The 21,049-nt window shown below is 32.3% G+C and overlaps 1 protein-coding gene across 5 annotated transcripts in view; it reads right to left on the reverse strand.

The window, feature by feature from the left end:
* Positions 1-21,049, reverse strand: part of LRRIQ1 (leucine rich repeats and IQ motif containing 1) — a 213,340-nt gene that overhangs the window by 81,474 nt on the left and 110,817 nt on the right. For 2 of the 5 annotated variants that reach the window (XM_053895107.1, XM_019434721.2), the window contains exons 20-24: positions 20,623-20,744; positions 20,008-20,103; positions 19,679-19,761; positions 16,912-16,938; positions 11,615-11,716 (exon numbers count right to left, since the gene is read on the reverse strand). In XM_053895107.1, coding sequence (XP_053751082.1) covers positions 11,615-11,716; positions 16,912-16,938; positions 19,679-19,761; positions 20,008-20,103; positions 20,623-20,744 — 430 coding nt within the window. The remainder of the gene's footprint in view (positions 1-11,614; positions 11,717-16,911; positions 16,939-19,678; positions 19,762-20,007; positions 20,104-20,622; positions 20,745-21,049) is intronic. The other 3 variants (XM_019434723.2, XM_019434725.2, XM_019434722.2) reach the window with 2 other exon arrangements.

A 21,049-nucleotide genomic window follows, 5' to 3' on the forward strand; every position in this document is an offset into this window, starting at 1 on the left:
TTTTTCCAAGAATGTTGAATTATCTTCTGGATTCTGGGATTAATGCTGGGAATCCAATGCTTTTAGATAACTGATGCATTGCATGTGACCTGTTTTTCTTTCTTGAGGACTTTCAGGCTCTTACATTTGTCCCTAGATTTATGACATTTTTTGAAGATATGCCATAAAGATGGGTTTATTTACATTCATTTTCCTGACATTCAATGGGTTCTCTTGATCTAGAAACTGGTATCTTTTAATTTGGGGGTTTTTTGGAATGCTTTTTTTTCTGATCATTTATTTCAATCTATTTGTTATTGAATTTTCTCTCTTTTTGGATCTCCTATTATTTATCAAGGGTTGGACCTCCTGGAATAAGTCTCTTTTCTATGTTTCCTCTCATATTTCATATCACTTTGTAATTTTGTTCCAATTTCTGGGAAATTTCTTTAACACTATCTTCTAACACTATCTTCTAATCTTTTGCCAAGTTTTCATTTCTGATACCAAGTTTTTGTTTTCAGAATGGTATTTTTGGTTTTCTGACCTCTCTTTCTTATTATAGCATCTCATTCTTATTTCATGGATGCAATTTTATATCAATGACAATATTCATTGTATATTTGAAGAATCTTTTCACCTGGTAGTGTCTGTTCACCTGGTACAGTGTTTATTTAAATTGATTATTACTTTTGTTAGTTTTTTTTTCTCTATATTTCATGTTTAAATTTGCTTCAGATCCTCCTTTGTGTGCTTATATTTTAGAGCAGGGGGTCTGTAAGGTTGATAGGAAACTCTGCACCAGTGAATGAGGCCTTTTCTGAGAGCTTCACCTTAAGACGACTTACCAGAGTCCTGTATTGGAAATACCTGATGTCAATATTTAAATGTTTCCTCTTGGACTGATAAGAATATCCAGAAACACTCTTATCATCTCTTTCCTGGAGGCTAAAGGCATGGTGCTATGGAATTAATGCTTATGTTTCCCCAACATTCCTGTGTTGAAATCTTAACTCTCAATGTGATGGCATTTGGAATTAGGGTTAGATTAGGTAATGAGGATGGGGCCCTCATGATGGAATTAGTGGCCCTGTAAGAAGAGGAATGGAGAGATCTCTTCTCTCCACATGCATGAACCAAGGGGAAGCCATGTGCATAGATAGTAAGAAAGTGGCCATGCATAAGCCAGAAAGAGAGCTCTCACTAGGAACTATGTTAGCTGGTATTTTGATCTTGACCTTCCCAGCCTCTGGAACTGTGAGAAATAAATGTCTGGGTTTTAAGCCACCTAGTCTATGGTATTTTGTTATGCCCATCTGGACCAAAAAACATGATTATCAGAATTCTGGGAGCTGAACAGGGGAAGGGGTTGGGAATTTAGCATTTAACATATACCTACATCTACTCTTCTTAGTTTTAGTGAGGTGTCAAGCAAGGATTTCCTAAGTCACAGATTCTGTTTTATCCTATTAAAAAAAATTAAGTTCAAAAATTTTGCACAGGTAATCCAGATCTCTTCACATTACTTCCACTGGGCCTAATACCATCATCCTGAAATTCTGAGTTTGAAATAGTTCTCATATTTCATTGCTAGTTTAAGCTTTTGCTTTCTCACTGTTAGTCACATATGTATGTTTTCTGGTCTATAAAATTATATTACTGTTGCCCATTTCCTATATTTGTTAGTATGTGTCTTAAAAAATATCTTCCCTGAAGTTTTAGTGAGGGTTTCCAGATCAATCATCTTTAGCTAGGAAGTCTTAGATTGACATTTAATTTTTAAAATATCATGAGAAGTAAATACTGGTGTTCTCAGTTACAGATGAGAAAACAAAGGCATGAGTCCACAGCTAGTGTATCTACATGAGATTCAAACCTGACTTCTCAGTGCAAAACAGTTGTTACTTTGTTATCTTATGTAGCCTTCTTTAGATAGAAGACCAATGCTCTCTATGATGAACTTTCTAAGGTATTGTAATAATTCTCTGAAACCTTGACAGGATTATTGGCTATCTCAAAGGACAGAAATTTTCCTATATAGCAATAGGTGGGCATCTAATACAGATGGGCAGAGAGATTTTGTTTTCAAGGAGCAAGGGACAACAAAGATAAGGAGAAAAAAAAAAAAGGTTGCCATGGACTTCTTATCTCAGAACCCACTATCTTTCCCCATTTTCTTTGTGAAGGTTAGCTCAGGAATCCAGGTGTTCTCCTCCTTATTCCTCGTGACTGTACAGAGAAGCAGCAGATGGGGAACTGGATGGCATGAGTGCCTTGTTTTTCATTTTTGAAGATGAAAGTTTTGCTGGGTATAGACTTTCATACTGGAACTTATTTTCTTTTAGTACTTTGAAGATATCATTACATTGTGCATTAGTCAGCTTGGGCTGCCATAACAAAATACCACAGACTGGATGCTTTAAGGACAGAAATTTATTTTCTTATAGTTCTGGAGGCTACAGGTCTAAGATGGAAGTGCTAAAAGTTTAGTTCCTCAGACGCCTCTTTCCTTGGCTTATGGATGGCCACCTTCTCACTGTGTCCTCACATGGTCTTTTCTCTGTGAGCATATACTCCTGATGTCTCTTTCTTTTTGGATAAGTATACCAGTCCTCTTAGATTAGAGACCCACTCACCCGACCTCATTTAACCTTAATTATCTCCTTAAAAGCTTTATCTCCAAATATAATGAGAGGGTTAGGTCTTTCAACCTGTGAATTTGGGGGTGGCATAATATATAACTGTCTTCTGGTTAACTGTCTTCAATAATATATAATTGTCTTCTGGATTTCATCATTTCTATTCAGAAGCCAGCTTCATTATTTATTATTACTGGTCCTTTGAAGATAACAAACTTTTTTTTCCTCTGGCTCTTTAAAAAAAAGTTCTCTCTTTTTTTCTTTTTTTTTTTCTCTCTCTCTTTTTTAGCAATTTTACTATGATATGCTGCAGTGTAGTTTTCTTTGAATGTATATGTTTTATGTTTTATGGTTCATGGAGTTTCTTAAATCTACAACTTGAAGTTTTCCTCACTTTTAGTAAATTCTCAACCATTAACTTTTCAAACATTACTTTTATGACACTCTCTCTCACCACTTCTTGGACTGTAATTACATGTGTGTGAGACATTTTTGCTGTATCTTGCATGTCTGATCTCTTTCCTGTATTTTTGATTCTCTTTCATTTCATGCTTCAATTTAGATTTTTTAAAAAATGTTTATTATTTTTGAGACAGAGAGAGACAGCAAGAGAGCACAAGATGGGTAGGGGCTGAGAGAGAGAGGGAGACACAGAATCTGAAGCAGGCTTCAGGCTCTGAGCTGTCAGTCAGCACAGAGCCTGATACAGGGATTGAACCCACAAGCCATGAGATCATGACCTGAGCTGAAGTCGGATGCTCAAATGACTGAGCCACTCAGGCGCCCCTAGATATTTCTTTCAGACCTATTTTCCCATCTCTCCTCAGCTTTGATTAACCTGTAGTTAAATCTATCCATTGAGTTCTTAATTTCAGTTTTTTAAGTTATACTTTTCTTTTGGATATTTTTTTATAAGTTCAGTATCTGTTGAAATCCTCAATTTCTTCTATATCCCTAAAGTTATTATGTATATGTCTTTAAAAATCTCCATTATCTGAAATCTTGTTGGCTCTATGTGTATCCATTGTTTCTCCTGGTGTTCAATGTTGTCTCATCTCTTTCTATGCCTGTGTGTGTGTGTGTGTGTGCGCGCGCCAAACACTGCATAGGAAAAAATGCAGAGATAATTTGAAGTTTGGGATGTTATCTATTTCTGGAGATGTTTTATGGTTGTTTCTGGCAAAAGGCTACTAGAAAGTCTATTTGCAATGCACCTAGACTGGTGACATTATCAAATGCTTTGCTTAGCTTCTCACATCTTTGTATTTTCTTCTTGACTCATAATTCTTTGCTTACTTGTTAGTTCTCTAATGACTTCAATTACATTCTTAAAAATAACTTTTCCAGCTTTTAAAGTTGTTCTCTGCAGGAGGGTTGGTTTGAATTACATAGTCTTCTCTTACCAGAAGTAGAAGTCCTCTTGTATTTTTTAATGGAAAATAAACTAACATCTCATAGTCTACATAACATGGTTTATTTCAAAAAACCTTAAGAGCTCTGAAATCCTTTCCCATTTTTAAATCATATACACACCATATATACATATACACAAAAAATACATATAAAGTATATATGTATATGTAAATCATCTGTACATAAGGTATATATACACACTATAAAATATATAATAAATATTCTATTCTGGCTGAATTTGGGGGAAAGTAGAAAATACAAACTCTTTATAACTAATGTGGTTAAGGAAGAGTTTAATCAGCTGTTTTCTAACTTGGGATTACCATTTCCTGAATCCCCCTTATCCACAGATATTTTTTTTAAATTTTTTTAAATGTTTATTCATTTTTGAGACAGAGAGAGACAAAGCATGAGAGGGGGAGGGGCAGAGAGAAGGCAACACAGAATCCAAAGCAGGTTCCAGGCTCTGGGCTGTCAGCACAAAGCCCAAGGCAACCCTCAAACTCACGAACCACTAGATCGAGATCATGACCTGAGCTGAAGTCAGACGCTTAACCGACTAAGCCACCCAGGTGCCCCTCCACAGATAATTTTTTTAAAAATTTACAGTTTGCTTCATGCTCTACTGGACTGAATTCCTAATCAGATTTTTTTCTGTAGAAAGTTAAATTGATTCTGAACCTTATATTAAAAAATACCATGATACTGTTCAAAATATATTTAGGGAGTTTTAATTATGTCGCTTACACATATTTTTCTTTCTTATTCAAATATTATTGAGTGCCAACTATATATCTGGCTCTATTCTAAGTGCTGAGGATATAGCTAAATAAGATCTTCCCAACATGGTTCTCCCTTGGTAGAGCTTACATTCTATTAGTGGAAACACAACATTTAAGTTAAATTTTAACAATTCAGATTAAATAGGACAATAGCAGATAAATGTAATGAATGGAGCAGGTGTTGGGTGAGAGAGTTAGTAGGTAGAGAGGAAAAATTTACCAAGGTAGTGTTGTAAGAGAAAGCCCTCTCATGGGACTGGAGACACAAACTGAACAATGAGAGGGTCATTGTGCGAAGTGTGGAGGGCAGAGTTTCCAGGCAAAACAATAAAGTATAAAAGCCTCAAAGTAAAAAATTTCTTATCATATTTGAGGAACTGGAAAGCGTTCTGACATTTACAGTCAGGTGGGCCATGATATGAACGATAGCTTTTGTTCTAAGAGCAATGAGAGATCATGGGAAGATTTTAAATACTTAAGTCATATAAAATGCATCATATTAAATTCTATAAAGGAAGTTAAAATACAGCACCTGACCTTCAATATTCTTTAAAGTTGAGCTTCCCACTTACTTTCCAATTTCTATTGACTCTTTCCCCAGATCCTTTTCTATTAGTCAGGTTGAAAATAAAAACATTCATACAAAAGTTAGACAAGATTTTGCTAGTTGATTTTTAATTCTTTGTAGGTACAGGCAAACTTTTACTTTTCTAATATGAATGAAGTTTTGTTTCCTGTTTCAAAATGCTGTGGTAAGGATTTCATTATGTTATAGTAAAGCACATAGAACAGTGCCTGTACAAGTAGTGAGCAACAGGCAAGAGTAAAGAGACTATTATCATATCATATCATATCATAATTATATATTATATTATATTATATTATATTATATTATATTATATTATATTAATTATATCATATGGTAGATAAAAGTTTATTCTGGTTATTGTGGGAACACAGTAAGTGGTGTTGTAAGCTAGAATTGAAAATTTTTCTTAAGGGATTAATGCCTGAGGTGACAAGAATTAGCCAAGTGAAGAGATTTCCTTCAACGCATAGGACAGTGAGTCCAGTTCATCAAAGGAAACAGCATATTCAAAGATGTTATGCAAGCATCATGTAGCTCCATCTACATTTGAAGTTATTTAAGGGTATGGTCCTTTGTGTTTTTCTTCACTAAAAAAGTTTATGAAGCATCCATTATGCATTAGGTGTTATCCTAAAGGCTGTGAATACCAAGGAGATACATGTAGCTTAACATTTAGTAAGAAAATAGTAATTTGAAGTAGAGTCATTGTTGCAAACTGAGATACTGATGGACAGAGCACATTTTATGAATATTCAGATCCTTCTTTATTTTGACTAATATTGAGTCTTGCTCAGTAGAAATAAGATTGCAAACATCTCTTCTTTACAGCGTGATATCAGGTATTCTTTGGTTGCTTGCAATTATTCTCCCAGCTCTTAATACCTAATCACATTGGCATTAATAGCAAGTACTCTACACAACTACAGAAATACAAGACGTACTTTAAAACAATCTACATAATGTGACTCTGTGCCTTAAGCTGGTATTAAAAGGAAGAAAGCTAGAAGAGAAAATGCTTGTAATCATACAATAAAAAATACCACAAAGGAAGATGGTTTGGCTAGAAATGCTCTGAAGTAAAAATTATAGAAGTTGAAGGTCTTTTAATGTCTTCAATGCTCAAAAATTTAGTACAAAAATATTTGAACATCTATGATGTAAAAGGACATATGGTGTGTGTAAATCTTCAGTTTTATAAGAGGAGAAATAGAAAGCATGCTAGTGATGACAGCACCAGACTGGGAATTAAGAAAACCTGACATTAAAATCAAGTAAAATGTCCCAGGGAATGGAGGAACGAAGACAAAACTTGCCTCTCTGAGAAGGTTGTTGGGCCAGATCCAATTGTTTTCCTGGCTTGTCTAGCTTCCTTCCTTGGCTAAAGCCAAAAGTCTGAATTTGGCATTGGTTTAGAAGTAGCAAATTTTAAAATTTGAGCAGATTAGGGCAAGAATGTCACTTAATTTGTGAATAAATAATAATAAGAAAAAATGAAGCAAAAGTAGAGTGTTTACTTTTGGGCTGTGTGGAGATGTTCTCATCTATCTGAAAATTAAAATAGGTGATTAAAAATATGGTCACTTTTAGAGTCTAACAGATACGGTCCCTAATAATGTTAGATAATCATGATAATATTAATAATAATATTAGATGAGGTAGGAGTTAATTACATGGCACAAATTAGACATTTATCACCATGTTGGTACTAAACTGTTTCTTAATTTATATTAATGCAAGCTATGAGAAAGAACAAAATTGGCTATTAGTTTCCCAGAGTTTTGCCTAACTTAATCATTAGTCTTTATTTTTTTTTCTTAAATATTTTGATTCTAAGGTTGTATATACATTTCAGCATTATCCAAGAACCTTTGCTCTTCATGTCTGCATTTTGTTTGATTTTTGCTAGCATTGTTTTAATAAAGAAATTATCTCCATTTCTGCTCACTTACTCTCTGTATGATCTTGGGCAAATCACCTATCAAACTCTCAAAACCAGTTCCCTCATCCGTAAAATGTTGCCAGTTATAATACATTCTTCAGAGTTTTTGAAGATTGAATCAGAGAATTTAAGTAAAACTCTTGGCACAGTACCTACCTCGCAAGAAATACAATAAATACTACCAATTGCAAGCAAGAGGAAAAAAGAATAAAGCTGTACTTTTAAAATGACTATTGCAAATGGTTACAAGTTTTGAGGACTTAACTATATATGTATACTGTGTATTTCAAGCATTTTACAAGGAGGATCTCATGTAATCCCCAACAACTAGGTACTATTAGTATCCAATTTTACATGTGAAAAATAATTCTAAACAGGGAAGTTAAATAATGTCCTCAAGGCCACACAGTCAATAAATGGTGGAATCAAGATTCAGTTCCATTCAGGCAGTTAGTGTTAGACTAACTCTGGAATCTAGACTTACATTTATTAAGCTAGGCTTCTTTTTATACCAGTGATAGCTATGGAAGAGTGATGTCAGGATGCTACACTGAGCATTTTACCATAAAAAAGGAAACTTGGTAGGAGATCTCTGAGGTAACAATCAAGAAAGTGTTTCAAAGTCTAAGGCAAGATCAGATATTGAAGCCTAAGTAAGGATTATGGGTGACCTAGGGTAAAGGAAAACAGTAATCCAACATTAAATAAATTATAAATAAATAAACAAGTCAATCAAGTAAACCAATGTTGAATCTGTAAAGTCTTCAGACTCTTAGCTTTGTCTCATAGGAATAACTGATTGATAACTAACATACTGCACATGTATGAGGTTACCCTGGGACCAGGTGTGGTCAAAAGTTCCTCAGCCTTCATAAGGTTACAGCTCTAAATCTGGCAGCTAGTCAAAAATTGTCAATATTTCATGTTATCGCAAAATAGAAGGATACTTTGTAAAACATGGTCTATTAAACGGGAATAATTCTTTACCTTATATCACTTAATATTATTTGATATTTCATCAAATATTCCTCAAATTTAAGTGTATTTTTTGCCTAATAGAGGATATGTACCACCCTCTCTGTCCTATTAGTGACATTCAGAAAAAAGAAGCAATAATACCTAAATAATTTTAGTATAATTGATAAGAGAAATCATGGAAATACCCCACAGATAATATTGCAAAGTGGAGAAGAAAATATTTTTTAAACTTAACATTAAAAAAATCACACAGTGTTATTATAAATGGGAATTATAGGGAGAAATCATCAAATAATACTATCATCTAATCTCAACAAAACCAAGGGAATTATAAGACAGTGCTGCGATGCCATTGTGCTGAGAGAATGTTTCAGATAGAACATTCAATCTAAACCTACACTGAGATTTAATTCTGATCTCCCTCACTTTTGGGGGGTAAGATGCTCAACTATTAATTTAATTTGAAATTTTTAAGGGAAAAGTCCTTCCAATGCTCTAAAATGAGATTGTGATGATAGTTGTGTTATTGTGAATATATTGAAATTCATTGAATTGTACTCTTAAATCTGGTGCATTTTATATTATAGAAATTGTATCTCAAAAGGCCTGATTTTAAAATGCGCCCTCTACTGGGAAGCTGGGGTGAGTCAGGCTACTCAGGGGGAAACCGACTGGCCCTTATGGCAAGTTAGGAAATAATGTGAGTCCAGGAAGCATGTGATGCCAGAGAGACAGGTAAAGTCACCTTGGGATTCAACCTGGCCAGCAATGATCAAATTACCTTTGCCTCACTCTTTTCCTCTTAAAAGAAGGTAGAAATAAACATACTAGGTAAAAAAAGTTCTTCCATGTACAGCTGTTTTTGCCAAGCCTATTCCTTCAAAAACAAAAAAACAAAAAAAGAACACCAACGCTGAAACTAACTGTCAGTCACTAGATTATCTGGTACCCACATAATACATAATGACCATTCAGTGAAATTAATGAAATGACAAATATATTTGAGGTTGCAAAAAGAAAAAAAAAAAGTAAATTAAATGCATTTCATATGGATGAAAGTAAACAAAAACATATAACTTCATATCATGAAGCATAGGTAGAAATGTTCTATGTTCTATAGTCCACTTTATTTCTGTCAGTATTTGAACTATTCCTAGCATATTTTATATTAATACACAAATCTATAAATATACCATATATATATATACACACATATATATATATATATATATATATATATGGTATATTTATACACACTATTCTAGCTGGTAGCATACCTTCACACTTCACAGAACAAGATAATGCGACCTATAGAACAGGCTGGGATAGATTTCTCTTTTGATTGTGAGATGTATGCTAATTTAAAGGGCAAAAATGCCCCAATTATCTTTCTCACTAGGCATTGCCTTTCTAAAGTAACAATGCTTCTATTTAACAGATAATAGCTGTGGTATTGTTATTGATTTTAGCAGAATTTCATCTCTTTCTTTCACAGTGAAATGGTGAAATTAAGACTGTAATAAGGAAATTAACTAATTAAAACCCAAGCCCTATTTTATATTGAAAACATATTTTAATTTTGTTAAAATACTAATTGATAAGTATTTTTTGAAATACTGGTTTTTGACACCTTCAATGGTCACGAATTTTTAAAAATGTTTTTCTAAGGAAAATTTCTAATATTAAAAAACAATTGAATGGTAGAGCAAGCCTACATATACCATCATCTACTGATCCAAAAAATTCAATAATTTGCTATACTTATTTTATCTATCTTCTTATGTATATATTTACTACTAAAGAAAATTCGAGACCCCATGTCTTCCACTGCTACATACTTAACAGGCATCTAAAGAAAAGTATACATTTGGGGTTTATCAAATTTTTCTTCTGTAAATAAAAATATCTATTTTCAATATGCTATAATAATACATAATTTTTTAATAATTACTTTTGAGAGAGGGAGTCAGACAGCACAAGTGGGGGAGGAGCAGAGAAAGAAGGAGACACAGAATTTGAAGCTGGCTCTAGGTTCCGAGCTGTCAGCACAGAGCCTGACGTGAGGCTTGAACTCACAAACCACAAGATCATGACCTGAGCTAAAAATGGACACAACCGACTGAACCACCCAGGTGCTCCAATAATGCATAAATTTTAAGACTTATTTAAAATGTATAGAAGAGTATTAAAAATTCTAAGTGGTTTACTTCCATTCAAATGTATTTTTCCTATTAGAAATTAAAATCCAAAAGTATAGATAAAATTATGAATATTGTAATATTAAAGAGAAAGCAATGGCAAACTTATTGTAAGTCATGTTGGCTTCTCTGACATATTTAAATATTTCTGTTCAATAATGTAAGTCCATAATTCTTCCAAATGCTGAAATCAGAAATATAATCTGCCATTTAGATGTATAAATCCTTTACCCCAAAAGTCAGTTGGGCAAGCTTCAAATATAGTAAAATATTTTAAATTCCATAGTTTAATTTATAACATTTAATGCAATTTGTGTATATTGGCAGTAAAGTAAATATATTAGAATATCATTTCCACATGGGTTCACTTCCACTGATATTGGCTAATATCAGTCAGTGTAAAATTTGAATAAAATTAGTAACACTGATGAAATAGCTTTATAAGATTTCACATAAAAATATAAGAAATTTAAATTTATGTAAGCACTGATACAAATACTAAACTACTATGCTAATGAATCGATGCACTAAATTAGTATTTTAGCTCCAAGAGACATATTTTGACTTTTATTTAATTATACCTTATATATAATATTTCATACATGTACTTTAGGACTACTGAGAATTAAACTTTTATTTTATTGGGGTGCCTGGGAGGCTCAGTTGGTTAAGCATCTGACTCTTGGTTTTGGGTCAGGTCATAATATCACTGTTCGTGAGTTTGAGCCCTGCATCAGGTTCCGCACTATCAGGGCAGAGAGAGATGGAGAAAAAAGAGAATCCCACGCAGGCTCCTTGCTATCAGTGCAGTGGGGCTTGATCCTACAAACCATGAAATCATGACCTGAGCCAAAATCAAGAATCAGATGTTAAATCAACTGAACCACCCAGGCACCCCTAAAATTTTTATTTGAGATACAATTTTCCATCTTTATCTTTTTTCTACAAATTCTTTTATTTATTTATTTTTTTAACTTTTTCTTTTAATTCTAGTTACTTAACGTACTATATTAGTTTCAGGTGTATGATATGGTGATTCAACAATTCCATACTCCATCTTTACCTTTTTTACCTATGTGTCTATGATTAAACCATACCTTCAAAGTAATCATCTCTTCTGGGCTGTGCCTTCTTTGGTGATTTTGTAACAGAAACTTTATTTTCATTGTTTTTGAATAATTCTAGGCAAACAGTGGGATCTAGACAAAAAGAGCAAGATAAGACAAAAGTTCAGCTCTGGCTCATTCTATCTCTGAAGTGGCTATATTTTTTTATGATAGTATTAAAAAATAATACCCACTCTATAAATCACTGTGATATTGGTAATTATGTCAAAGTTTCATAATATGAAATAGTAACTAACCATTCACATATTCTTGGTTTTCTGATTAAGTACATAGCCAATAATTAATACAGAGCACAGAAATGCTAATAATGTGAAAAAATCACATAAACACTTTCTAGTAATGGCATCATCTTTTTATTTTGGGAATTGTTTTACTGTTTATTTTAGCTCCTTTCTTAAATTCCTGATTTCTGCTGGAATAAAGTAAAATTTCTATAAATTCATAATAGGTGAAAGCTATTATTACAGGAAAGGCCATATACCCTACTATTCTCTCCTCTACATATGAGGAGCTGGGAGAAAGGAGATGTAAGCAAGACAACTGATAGGAGAGACAAAGATCATTTCATTAATTTTATGGATAAAATAACGGTTTTGCTTTTGTCCTAATGTATTATATTTACATAACAAAGAATTTATGGAAATTCTATATACATTTTATAGCCAAGAGCACTCTAAATCTATTAATTTTACAAAATAAATGGGATGATTGTAAATATAGGGCCCTATAATTTACTGGTAATGAATGATTCTATGGAATGTAAATTGGAGATTTGGTGCAGTTGTACTTTTTGCTTATTGAAGAACTGTGAGAAAAGAAAATAGTGGTGTAAGTAATGGAGTAGAATAAAGAATGGAAATTTATGCATTTCAAGTAGGTTAACATAAAACCACATTTAAGGGCAGCATACATTTCTTAATATCTTACATCATCTTGCAAAAGGATAACTTAAAATCTTTAATTAATATCTAATGCAGTAACATTGAATATGCTAAATAGAAAAATAAGATTTTAAATAGTGTAAAGCTCAAACTACATACTTCAATTAAATGCTAAGATAGCATATTTTTAGAATATTATTAGAAAAACAGAATAGTAGTTGTAGAGTTATTTTTCAAGCATGTGGAAACTGAAGATTTCCATTAGTCTTTTAGCAATAATTACCCTTACTAATAAGCATGATTTCCATGGTTCACAGAGATTATATTTCTCAAGATTAGGGAAAATACTAGTCAATATTTGGGCATGTCTCATAATTATATGTGACCTAAGGTATTGTAAGAGTTGGGTGTGTCTATACGAATTCAACATAAATTAGAAATAAGAATAACATATTTTTTAAAAATGGTGTCTATGTATTTAATAAAACATATATTACATATTGTCTAAGTCATTTATGAAAAACAATGCTGACATGTCAAAAGGAGCATTAGTCAGTCAGGGAAGACAGATTACCATGGGCTTATGTTCTGTATGATACCTTATAACCTACTGATCTTTCTACATGTTCTCCTGTTCTTGCTATTCCATTTCATCTATGCGCGTCCTGAGCAAAGACATTACAATTCGACAGAACTGGATTAGACCTGAGACCTAATTTTTACTAGTTGTGTGACTCTGGGCAAATTGCCCTCTCTCCTTCACTTCTCTACGCAAGAGAAATAATATTAACTTTGAAATACTACTGCGAGAACTAATGAAATAATGTATGTAAAGCATCAAGACTCATGTCTGCAAAGTGTCAGTGCTGAACAAATGCTGGCTAGTAAACATATAACCACAACATAAATAAGAATAATATTTCCAACTTGGCAATTCTATTCTCAGAAAAGATCTTAAATCCTCCATAGAATAAGATGATATTAATTGATGGTCCATAATTGGCTTCATTTTACCCATTTTATTTATATAGCACACAGAATAATAGCTGTAGATCTTTTATAAATACTTTGGTACTCCTTTGGGCAAATAATCTCTCCATGACTTGATTTCTTAATATGTAAAACAGAGAAAAAAATAGCACTTTCCTCATATTATTATCAAGATTAAAGAATACATACAAAAATATCTAGAAAAGTTGTCTAGCTCAATTTACTCAAAAAAAAATTTTACTCTACAAGGGCGCATAAACAGTGCTATATTTTCAATATCCTTTCATTTTAAAACATTCTGATTGCAACCTTTAATTTATTTAAAACTTACATTAATTCAAATTTCAAAGGGATAATACAGAAGCAAGAAACAGTATTCTAGATGGGGGAAAAAAATCACTTGATTGTGATAGCCTCTGGAAATACCACTGTGAAATAAGACACTACTCTTACCCTCAAAAAATACCCTCAAAAAATAAGCTAGGATACAAACTTATTGTAAAGAGTTCAGCTTGTGAAACCTTTTTCTTGCATCATAAAATCAATTTTGTACATTTAAATCTACCCTCTGAGGTCATCAATGGCAAGTCTATGTTGCTGTTTTAAAAATCTTTTGTCACCCAGTATGGCTTGCCCAATGTCTGGGAAATAGATTTTAAATATATCTTTATAAAATACTTAAAGAAACCTATAAGTAAGTTGAGTTTCTATTATGTGTGCGGTTCCATACTCAACACTTCATTATCTCATTTAAGTAACATAACTTTATTTAGGCATTAGAACAACCTTAAAATTATTTCATCTCCTATATAATCTCTTTTCAGTTTCTACAGTCCTAATCTTAGCTCACTGGTTGATCTTATTCTTGTTAACTTCATACATAAAAACCTGGTTATTACCCATTTTTTGTATGTGCAAAGTACAGCTGTGCTGTAAAATATGTTTTAAGTCTGATGACTATTTCATCATTTACTTACTAATTTAAATTTACCTTCCCAAATAGAAACATATATTTAAATGACTATAATATACATACCCAGTCATACACATACACACAAAGGTATTTAGTGACTTTTATCTCATTTACTGCTGATTCAGTTAATAGTTGTTAATTGAATATCTACCATATGCCAGGTATGATATTAGGTGGGGAACAAGGAGTGTCTTCACCTCAAGGATCTTACTATTCAAATGGATTTTATTATTGTTTTGCTAGCGCAACGAAGTTAATGTTTGATCAAAAAATGTTTTTATTTTATTTATTTTGAGAGAGAGAGAGAGAGAGAGAGTGCACGAGCAGGAGAGGGACAGAGAAAGAGAGAGGGAATCCCAAGCATGCTCAGCACAGAGCCTGATGCCAGGCATGATCCCACAAACTGTGAGATCAGGACCTGAGCCAAAATCAAGAGTCCGACGCTTAATCCAGGCACCACATGACCAAAATTCTTATAAATTATTTTTAGAAATCACTGAAGTAAACAAAACAAATTATCAATAAACTTAATTTTGTCACAGTTCTATCTATTCTAGTCCCTTTTGATCCTTCACATTCATTGTTTACCTTATCATTTTGCAACCTGATCTCTTTGTGGTAGCCCATGACTGCTCAAGTCACATTAAAAAGTTCGTCTAACTTATTTTCTACCTGGCTTAATTCTTGACTACAAATACATGTTACCAATACAGTCTCAAGCTATTTTCATCACTGAAATAAAATGAACAAGTATTTATTGAGTGCTTACTATGTACTTGACACTGTGCTAGGTGTTACAAACTGCTGCAAGATGATTCTTATCCCTAGTGTAGCCCTACCTTTAGAACTAAATTAATTTCTTTTGCTTCATCCTACTCTTTCTTCACTCAATGAAATTTGAAATGTGATATGCATAAATATGATAAATATTGAAAGACCACATTGTGTTTTTGTCCTTATATTCTTAGCCTTTAAACTTTTTAAGGGCTCTCCACCCAAATCCCTATACTCAGAACTTATCCTCTCTGAGAAGTGTTCCACATCAAAACAAAGCACTTACTCTCTTCCCTGACCCTGTTCCTCTCAATCTTGCTACCAGTCAAGCTCATTACTTTTAGGTTATTGACTCGTATGTTTTCAGTAAACCAGCAACTCACATCTTGCACATCATGCTTTCCACGGTAGTTATACACCCTAACCTTCCCTGCGTATTCGCTAAATTCCAACACAGATCACCAAATTCTAAAATTACTTCTGTGCATGAGGCAACAGTAAATACAAAAAGACAAACCAATAAAAACTCCATAAAGATAAGACCAGTCATTACTGGTTCATGCTTATGTCCATCATGAGAAAAACAGCAATAACTTACTAGGAATAACAATAATCAGAACCCAAACTCAAACTAAGTAAATATAACGCTTCACAATTTTAGATTTCATCCTCTGACTTCCAATCAATTCCTCTTCCCTCTCCCTCTTCTGGCTTTTTCTGTTTAAAGCAGATGACTTCTTTTATCCCAGTAGAAGTCATTAATACTGACTCTCCCCTGATGGTTGCCTACACTGTATGTTTCCTTGGCCCCTTGCTTCTTTATTAATCAGCAAACTCAGTGGTATTCCTCCCCTATCTGCAACTTTCTTTGAATAATTGACCCCCAGCCTTTTGCCCTATTTTCACTCTCATCTTCAAACAAAAATTGTGGACTCATATCCCTTGGCTAATAAATACACGTATAAGATATAAACGGGAAGTATTATGCTACTGAGCAACTTGTGCTAAGGTTTTTCATGGTAGAAATTTGAATTAAAGCTTCCATAACCTGTGCATTTATACCCCACTCCTTGAGGATTACAGCTTTGTTAGGTTGGAGGACATAATTGATTCCATTTCATTAAAAGTTTCTATCCTCTGATGTTTCACCTACCACCCTCCCTACCCCCACAAAGATGGATAGTCTCCCGTAGTTTTATGGACAATGTTGCCCTCTGGTGGCTTATGATTTTCAAGTTGGCATGTTATCCATGTAATATATATATATATATATATATATATATATATATATATACACATATATATATATATCCATGAATATTTGAAAATTACTATTAATTTTTAAGTGTTTAATATAATTGATATCTAAAGCATCATTTTAACTTCTTAGTAAAAGTTTAAAATTATGGCCATTATTTTAGGCAGATTTAAATAAGGTAGTAGGATTTTACATATTGAATTGTAAACTGGAAATGTACTAGAAAGTTCTTTTTCTGTATGAAGAAAACCAGAGGTACAATCTTATACGATTCATTCACAGATACAAAATGACATAAGTGCTACATTATTAATCTAGTAAAAGACTAAAGTATTATAATTGGAGAAGATCCCACTGATTTTCTTGTTCATTATTTCATCCTTAATCTTACCTTGAGTATTTCTATTCTGAGTATCTGCTGTGACGAGGCAGTAGAGAAAAAGAATGAGGAGAATTTAAATGTCATCATTAAGTTGTACATTATGGAATTCAAATTTAAAAGAAAAAAATTACTTGTATTTCATTAATCTAATAATATTTTGATTAAACAAAAGCAAAACAAAAGCTTAACAAGGGTACAAACTCAGTAGTAAGAATGCAATTTGGTTTACAATCATGCAATTAGAGTAATGCTATCCATAAAAATTATACAATTGCCATTTTAGACCTTTACCTAACAGGTCTGCTTAATGGCCACTGGCAAAATGTTAAATTTAAAATTAGGTTGTTAATTTGTATGTTTGGTTGTCCTTTTACATTTGTTACTCTATCATGCCACCTTGTGACAGATAAAAAATGTTTGATTTTGCCTGATAATTATTACGTCTAATTTTTGTCCTTTAACACAATGGTTTTTTGTATGAGCATATATTCCTTATTAAAACTTTTGCTAAAACATATTATTTACTATGCTGATTTATTAAAAATGATTTTAACAACAAAAATCACTTAGTTATAAGAATGAGCAAGAAAGATCTATACATTTCCAGAGATAGATTCTAAGACAGATTTTTTCTTAGCTTCACTATCAGAAACTATTACAAACATTGTGAATATCTTTTAAAAAATAGACCTTGAACATAAGTAATAATTATTTGTTGAACATTGGCTGAAATAGTACTTATGCCACTTCTAATATCTGAACTTCCCCCAGGAATTTCAGAAACTTTTATTATTCTCAAAACAGCTATTTAAAGAATGTTTGTTGGTACTACTGAAGATGAAAAAAATATATACATCAAAGCAATAAAAAAGTTTGTCAAACTACTCTGACTTACTATACTGGATTCCATTTCCCTAGGACTGAAACAAAGTCTCACTATTGTTAAGAGTTTGGAGTTACTAATCCTTGGGAACCACCTTATAGTATTGTGTTCACTGAGTCCTGAGGAACTTAATAGGAGTTTATAAAACAAGACTGTGGGAGGCACAAAGCAAGTCAGCACAGAGCTGTCAGCACAGAGCCTGACATGGGGCTCAAACTCAGGAACCCAGAGATCATGACCTGAGCTGAAGTCAGATGCTTAATTAACCAACTGAGTCACTCAGGCACTGCTACATTTTCTTTAAAAATGTTTAAAATTTCAATCTTTCAAACTTTACAAACTGTTAGCACACAACAAAAAGTACTACAGCTATCTCAAAAAGATAAACGATGTCACTAATATAACAAACACCAAAAAAAGGAAAGTTGACATTTTGGAATATAAAAATAAATCATCAGAAATTTATCAATAAAGTACTGTGCCAAGAAATATCAGCTATTCCTTGGAAACTAAGAGTATCTTGGTTATTATTATTATTATTGTTTAATGTTTACCTTTATTTTTCAGAGAGACAGAGGAGAAAGCGAGAGAGTGTGAGTGAGGGAGGGGGAGAGAGGGAGGGAGATACAGAATCTGAAATAGGCTCCAGGTTCTGAGTTGTCAGCACAGAGTCCGATGCAAGGCTCGAACTCACAAACCATGAGACCATGACCTGAGCAGAAGTTGGCCACTTAACTGACTGAGCTACCCAGGCACCCCTTATTATTTAAAAAGAGAAAATATATATATATATTTTTTTTTCTTAGAATTCCACCAGGGAATTAATGATTAAAATAATAAATAGAAGGAGTCATCATTAAGTATTACTTAAATAATAAATAGGAAATAATAAATAATTTTTAAATAATAAATAGGAAAATTAATAAAGATAAAAATTAATCTTCTAAATGCTTCTTTGTATACTTAGATAAGCTAGAACTACAAGATAAATATAGATTCTTTGCTTTTCTCAGGACTGATGGTACTTTTACAAAAACATTTCACTGCCATTAAAATCTCAAAAATTCTCAAAATCTACAAAAGAAGCTAATGAATGAGAAAAACTCAAAACCAGTTTTTTAAAAAAAAGGTCACATTACTTATATCAAGTCTATGAGTCCATGAGTAAATATTTATAAAATTATAAGTAAATGCAAAGTTACATACAATATGCTAATAATTTTAAGTAGTTTTAATTATGAAGTCATAATAATGTGCTGTTTCTTGCTCTGACACCTATAAACTACTCCACATATTAGGTAATGATACTAAAATGATCAAAAGTATCCAAAGAATGATTTGAAGAATCAAGTGGGATAGAAAAAAAGGGTGCCACTGAACATTTCCCAAGTTCTACATAATTGTGAAGATATACACTGTACTTCTTTTCCAAAATGTCAAGTTGTGAAGCCTTCAGAGCTAATGTTCATGGAACAAACAAACTTATAGAAATAGCTTATTGAATAATCAAGCAATTTAAAAACAAAGGAATAACCACATGAAGCAGACACTCTAGAATCAACATTTGTCAAAATGAACCAACTTAGAAACAAATTACAGCATAATTCTCAGTGCACAATAGATAGAATAATCAATGAGAAAGTAGATAAGAAACAGAGGGAAAGTGAAAATAGCACTTAAGTGTATAACAAATCATTTAACGTAATAACATAATTTTCTCTAAGTTTCCTTGGTTGAGTTTTCAGAATTATTACCTTAGACGTATTCATAACTGCACATTTCATTTTGGTTCTTATTAAATGTTATTAAATATGATTTGGTAAAGAATATTTTAAGACAATTTATCTTCAATATCAGACACACATTATTATTCAAAGAGCATTCACAACCCACCTAATTTTTTCCTTAATTTCTTTGATTTCATCTTCTGTGCTCTCTTCAACATTTGCTGAGCAGTAGCAATGTCCTTAAAGCCCCTATTAATAGATTGCATAAAGGAAAAACAAATATTCAGACCATATTTATATATACATAGATATACAAACACACATATCTGAATTATATCATACTAAAACAAATTAGATTCCATTTAAGAACCTATAATTTAACAGATGTATAGTTTCTTAAAAACTAATAATTCTTAAAGTCTTGAAAAATGTCTATCCTAAAAATTTTAAAGTCTCTCAATTTCTTAATATTTTAGTTTAAAATATACCACATACCATTCTTTCGAAATTTTTTCTTCTTTTTCAGATTTTAGCGAACTCTTTCTGCTGATCTTTGATTCAGGTGTCCAGGACAAAGTTCTGTGTTCTGGTCTGGCGATAGAAAAAACTACAGTAACTGAATCAACACAAGAATATCAGCACGTTTTAAAAAACTACAAGCTATTTATGTTGTTTCAAACTCGGAAATAAAATCTATTTAAGTTACAGAAAAACTTTATCTTGAAAAGTAATAAAAGTCTGCCATTAATTTAAAATGTTTACATTTCAATTACTTGAAGCATATTTCAATCCTTTTGTCGAAAGAAATGCAGCCCTGGAATTTTTATTCTAATCCTTATCTCTACCTATATCATAGTATTTTAAAGTTCAGTTGTTTACAACAGTTAATGACATTATTTCACTGACACTTTTGTAGTTGTTTTAATGAAGCTACCTCACACTCTTTTTTTTTACTGAAAACTCCGTAAAAATCATTACATTTTAACACTGAATGTTTTCCCATCTTCTAAGCAGATAAATTTGTACTTAATTTTCATCATTTTACCACTTTTGTAATAAGTATAGTATTCTCGTTATGGGTTGATCCTCTAAAAGAGTAATTTAGCTTACCTGCTATTAAACTGTGAGTGTTCTGATGAAAACAAATTTTCTTTCTCATTACATAGCCACGCTTGAGCTGGATGGCTTGGTAAATTCAGTGAAGTATCATCATATTTTAAGGTTCCACAGAACTTATCAGAAAAATAATGTATATTAAGTATAAAATAAATGGAAAAATTCTAGCACTTATATCATATTACTTTACATGCATATTATTCAGTAGCCTCCCAAGGGAAACACATACAAAAACTGAAAATTATAATAAAATTAAATTTATGTAATACACATGTAAATGTCCTTTATTGTAGTGGTAAGGGATACGTTTTTTTGGTACAGTTTGCATATACAGAGTGATTAATAGCAAAGATCTTAAAAAATATCGAAAAACAAAAACTTCAAAGATTATCAAATAAATAACAGATATTGCAGTCCATTG

The sequence above is a fragment of the Panthera pardus genome, unplaced genomic scaffold (assembly GCF_024362965.1).
Source record: "Panthera pardus isolate Hobbes unplaced genomic scaffold, ASM2436296v1 HiC_scaffold_6, whole genome shotgun sequence".
NCBI classification, from domain to species: domain Eukaryota; kingdom Metazoa; phylum Chordata; class Mammalia; order Carnivora; family Felidae; genus Panthera; species Panthera pardus.